Here is a 5,672-nt window from a genome sequence, read left to right on the forward strand (position 1 = left end):
TAGATTAGAAACTATCCCACGCAACGCGAGTCAAAGATGATATAAAGTGGATGCAGCTGCAGGATGCACTCCCGTGAGACCGAGCTCCAAATTCCAGAAGGGTAGATAAAATAAGATTAATAAACGCGAGCTTCTAAAAACGGAGAGTTTCTGTATACGTAACACAAGATATAATATTACATTACAATCTTTGACGCAGCCATCGGTAGGAACGTCTCGCGACGATGGCCTCGAGCAGAAGATCCAAAAACGCAAAGTTTGCACATTACAATCCGGCAGCAAATCTTTTATTACACTTCTTCAAGGACTAGATATTAAAGAAACGGTAGAGGTGACATCATTCTTTTGATGATGAGAATACTAGAGAACGTGCGAGGGAAACATTACACCGGATGAGAATATGATATGGGAGGAAATGTGCTAGAAAGAAAGACACATATATCCAAGCTATTTCTTTTTTATTGATAACTGTATTCCACCATTACATCTAAACCTAATGCTAACAATTCAGAGTCAATCAATGAATGACGCTCAAAATTTTCATGTTCAACAATTGCCTTTGAATAATCCTTAGTTTCAGCATTTTGTATTATTTCTATAAACTTGTTCTTAGATTCTACGAGGTACAAGTTTTCAGACAGCCAACTGTACATGTGATCGATACAATATTCGAAAGCAAACAACTTTTGTACGGGTTTTTCACTCATGAACATAGAGACGATAGAAGTTGAGAGTTTTGCGAGTTTTACGTCGTTTAGTTGTCGGAATTTAACTGTTACATCATTAATGTTTATCGGCTCGCTCGAGGTTCCTGGTGTATCAGCAAAAATCTGCAGAATGTTATGCTTCTTTCGTAGGAGATCTTTCCACGTATCCACAGAAAATTTAATTTCGTTTCCACGAGAGTCTCCTATAGCCAGCTCTACGTCGCAGGAACCACCGATTCGAACCCCGATGTCGAGATACTTGTAGAATGTATCCGTCAGGGGATATCTCCTCCCCAGTATACGCACCACGCGTGTTAGTCTACGTTCCGAATGAACATTATCGCTATCACTGACAAGAGAAACAAAAAATAATAAAGGATATTGAATTTTGACTGCATATTTTGCAATATGTTGTCAAAGAACTTACTGTGTGCGCGATTTCTTTGTTAATGGTTGGTTGAACTCCTTGTTCGGAAGATTCTCTCGCGTTGCTCGAGCGATTTCAGTATTGGACCACATCGCTGATGTTTTGATACGAGGCGATAGAACGATGTTGCGAACAATGATTGAAAAACCGCGATTAGACATTTTTATATAACACCCCCCACTCTTTGTTAGATGGGCAAAAAAAAAATGCTGAAACAGCAACTCTCCCCTCCCACACACATTTCACTTTCTTATCCACGTTTATTTTTAGCATACACATCTTTAGCGTGATCTAATTTTTTTTATACGTAATAAGACCCTCATCATCGCGGAGTCGTTCTAATGAATTGATACATCAGTGGTGTAATTCCCCCCCAAAAAAATATATATATATATATATATACGTTCTCAGGAAAACATTGGAAAACAGCGATACGGAATATGAGGGGATTATGAAAATCTGCAGGCAGTGACATCATAGTAGGAGCATATCATGTGACAAAATCACGTGACAAAATCACGTGACCTAGACTATAAAAATTGTGCTACAGATTGAACTGGATTCAAACCGTTCTGTAGTGGCCGCCAGCGAAGAAATGAGTGCAATCATGGACGAACTCTTGGAAATGGAAAGTCGATTGTGGGACTAGGCCGATCGATTGACTTCGTAAGAAGAATACCTCGCATGAGAAGAACGATGCAACGAGTGCCTCCAGTCGCTGGAAGAACATAGTCGAGCAAAACGCCCTCGATTATCGATCGGTGTTCAACAATCTTTGATCGCTCGTATCGCGCGTCTCGATAGTCTAAAGTATTCGTTGCGCAGACGTTTCGTGTACGAAGGTGCCGGCCATTCAACCACTGGACTCTTGTGGCGTGAAATAGACACTGCGTTCGATAGCCGCGTATTAACCGGCGCTGTTTTGAATTCGCACTATATCGAACCGCGTAACTTTCTTCAGGATGCGAGAGACGTTGTGCTCAAGCATATATAGGGTGCATTGGTGAAACATAAGACACTAAAAGTGAATACTGCGTTTAATGGAGAGTTTGTAGCGGGTGATAAACGCTCGAACAAGACTATCAGCACAAAAAACTGTGATATCTTTGGCGAGATCAATCTCGAAGAGTGGTACGAGCAATGCGTCGTCGAACCCACCCTAGCATCGCTGGAAGAATTTCAAGAACGGGATAGCGGATGGGCGCTGTCGCGTATACTCAATTTAATTGTTAACGTGAATAAATATATACCGTTGCATGCAGGATGTACCATACAATTACCAGGAGAAATACAACTAAAGAGAGCTGTAATCAACGTATGCTCGAACGACAATGCATGTTTCGCGTGGTCAGTGGTGGCTGCTCTGCATCCAGCCGAAAGTCACGTATATCGGGCATCGGCATATCCTCATTACTCAACAGTGTTGAATATCCAGGATATCGAATTTCCAATGACATAGAACCAAATTAAAAAGTTTGAACACGTCAACAACATCTCCATCAACATCTACACCACTGAAGAGAAGAAGGTTCTGTCGATACGGCTCACCACACAGAAGATGGAGAGACACGTCAATTTGCTGTATTTAGAAGGAGCAAACGGCGTGGGGCATTTCGCGTGGATCAAAAACTTATCGCACCTCGTGAGCTCACAATTGAGTAAAAATAATCATCGAAAATACTTTTGCGCTAGGTATGTATTATAATTCCTTTTCTTTTTAAATATGCTATGTTTGAAAAAAAAAATTTATGTCTTTTTTTTATTGCAGATGCCTGCACTACTTTAGTTCCAGTGAGCAGCTGGAAGCTCACACCGTAGATTGCGAAAAGATGAATGATTGCGCAATCGTATTACCAGATGATGACAGCAAGTGGCTCAGCTTCAACAACTACATCCGGAAAGAGCGACTTCCATTTGTGGTGTACGCCGACCTTGAGTGCATACTAGAGAAAACTGCTCGAGGAGCGCCAAGATACACGTATCAGCATCATAGAGTATTTAGTATTTAGTAATTTGGCACATTTTGTTAAATCAATTTTATCAAATAACATACAAATGGATGATTTAACGAGCGAACAGCAGGAGACATTTCGCAACACGACACATTGTCACATTTTCGAAAAACCGTTTGGAGAAAACGATACGAGGGTGCGCGATCATTGCCATCTAACCGGTCGGTACAGAGGTCCCGCGCACTCCAATTGTAATCTAAATTATAAAAACTCTTTTTGCATTCCCATAGTTTTTCATAATTTGCCCGGTTACGATTCGCATTTTATTCTCGAAGAAAGCTATAGCTTTCGAGGGTGCCGTCAGTGTATTGCCGATAACAAAAGAAAAATACACCTCGTTCACAAAAAGTGTCAAAGATCCAAATGGACTGTCGCGAAATTGTATAAAATTGAGATTCATCGATTCATACAAATTCTTGAGTACCAGTCTCGATAAATTAGCGTCTTTCTTAGATAAAAGCAAATTACGAATTTTACGAACCGAGTTTCAAAATTTGTCTACCGAAGATTTCGAATTATTGACGCGAAAGGGTGTTCTTCCGTACGAGTACATTGACTGTGCCGAAAAGTTGGAACAATCATGTTTGCCATCGCGCGAATCATTTTACAGTTCCTTGACGGGTGATACAGTATCGGAGAGCGAGAACGTGTGAACACTGTTTTCCATTCAAACGCTGGGCGATTATAGCGATTTGGATTTGAAAACTGATGTCTTGCTGTTGGCCGATATTTTTGAAAATTTTCGTGAAAGCTGTATAAAAGTTACGGACTCGATCCCGCGTATTATTACACTCTGCCCGGTTTTACGTGGGATGCCATGCTGAAGCATGCAAAAGTTAATTTCGAATTACTAACAGATATCGACATGGTCCTGTTTATCGAACGCGGTATACGCGGCGGATTAAGTCAATGTTTAGGTAGATACGCGAAACCCAATAATAAGTACATGCAGTCGTACGATCCATCGAAAGCATCGTCGTACTTGATGTACTTTGATGTGAATAATCTGTATGGGTGAGTAATGTGTCAACCATTGCCATATGCAGAATTTCGATGGTTCGACAACGTTGCAAACTTTGACGTGTCTTCGATTGCTGCCGATTCGCCCACGGGTTATATTCTAGAGGTTGATCTAGAATATCAGCAACGCTTGCACGACATTCACGCGGACCTGCCGTTCTGTCCCACATGTGCCAAACCACCTGGCAAAAGAGAGGACAAGCTGCTTGCAACTCTATACGATAAGCAGCGTTACGTTATCCACTATCGTAACCTGCAGGAATTCACGCGACATGGTATTCGTATTACAAAGGTACACCGCGTCCTCCAATTCGCACAATCACCGTGGCTCCACGATTACATCGAATTAAATACAAAGTTTAGAACTCTCGCTACAAACGATTTTGAAAAGAATTTGTATAAATTGATGAACAATGCGATATTTGGCAAAACTATGGAAAATGTGCGCAATCACGTCGATGTAAAATTAGTAACAAAATGGGAAGGGAGATACGGAGCGGAAGCCCTTATTTCCAAACCAAATTTCCACAGGCGTAGCGTGTTTTCGGAAAACTTAGTTGCCATCGAACAGCGAAAGCTTGCGGTGAAGTTCAACAAACCAATCTATGTGGTTATGTGTATACTGGATATATCTAAGATTTGTTTGTATGAATTCCATCACGATTACATGTTACCCACACATGGCGATAAATTTAAAGTTATGTATACCGATATGGATAGTTTAATTTACCACATCGAATGTGAGAATATTTATGATACTATAAAACATGATATTAATCAATTTGATACAAGTGATTATCCGGTAGGGAACGTTTACGATATACCGCTTGTAAACAAAAAAGTCCCCGGTTTGATGAAAGACGAAATCAATGGGGCCACAATGATAGAATTTGTTGGACTCAGAGCGAAAATGTATGCGCTGCGTGTAGATGGTGAAAAAGATACGAAAAAGGCGAAAGGTGTAAAAAGTAGCGTTGTTTCCAGGATGATAAATTTCGACGACTATACGCAGTGCCTACGAAACAAAATTGAAATGATTCGTAATCAGACATGTATAAGATCAAAATTGCACAAAGTATACACAATGGCGGAATCAAAAATCGCTCTGAGTCTGTACGACGATAAGCGGTATATTGTACCCGACTCAACGGATACATTGCCGTGAGGTCATTATAAAATACCGCTTTAGATATATCAGTATATGTATTTTGTAAATCATTTTCACCTCGATTTTAATAGATATATATATTTAGTTGTAAATAAACAAAAACACTGTAATGTAACTAATAATGCTAGTATATGTATAAAACTGAATATTTAATTTAGAAAAATGTTAATGTTTTACAATACATTATCTTTATTTATCCATGAATTGTGTGCACTATTCAATCGTAACCATTTCACGTACACCTTATTCCCTTTCCGACGTAACACTTTTTCCACAAGGTATACATCAGCGTCGGCAACGCGTTGCAACTCGTGTTCGTAGAATCCTCTAGCAATTGG

At 40.0% G+C, this 5,672-nt stretch overlaps 1 protein-coding gene across 1 annotated transcript; it reads left to right on the forward strand.

Annotated features, from left to right (window-relative positions):
* Positions 1 to 1,550: 1,550 nt before the first annotated feature.
* LOC128882439 (uncharacterized) lies at positions 1,551 to 5,454 on the forward strand. Its single transcript, XM_054134038.1, has 2 exons — positions 1,551 to 2,826; positions 2,903 to 5,454. The coding sequence occupies exon 2, from the start codon at positions 4,168 to 4,170 to the stop codon at positions 5,329 to 5,331; it is 1,164 nt and encodes a 387-aa protein (XP_053990013.1). The 5' UTR covers positions 1,551 to 2,826; positions 2,903 to 4,167; the 3' UTR covers positions 5,332 to 5,454.
* The last annotated feature ends 218 nt before the right edge of the window (positions 5,455 to 5,672 follow it).

Source organism: Hylaeus volcanicus, unplaced genomic scaffold (genome assembly GCF_026283585.1).
Source record: "Hylaeus volcanicus isolate JK05 unplaced genomic scaffold, UHH_iyHylVolc1.0_haploid 11767, whole genome shotgun sequence".
NCBI lineage: Eukaryota > Metazoa > Arthropoda > Insecta > Hymenoptera > Colletidae > Hylaeus > Hylaeus volcanicus.

Coding starts and splice junctions, on each gene's coding strand:
- LOC128882439 (XM_054134038.1), top strand. CDS start 4,168: ATGTGTCAACCATTGCCATATGCAGAATTTCGATGGTTCGACAACGTT.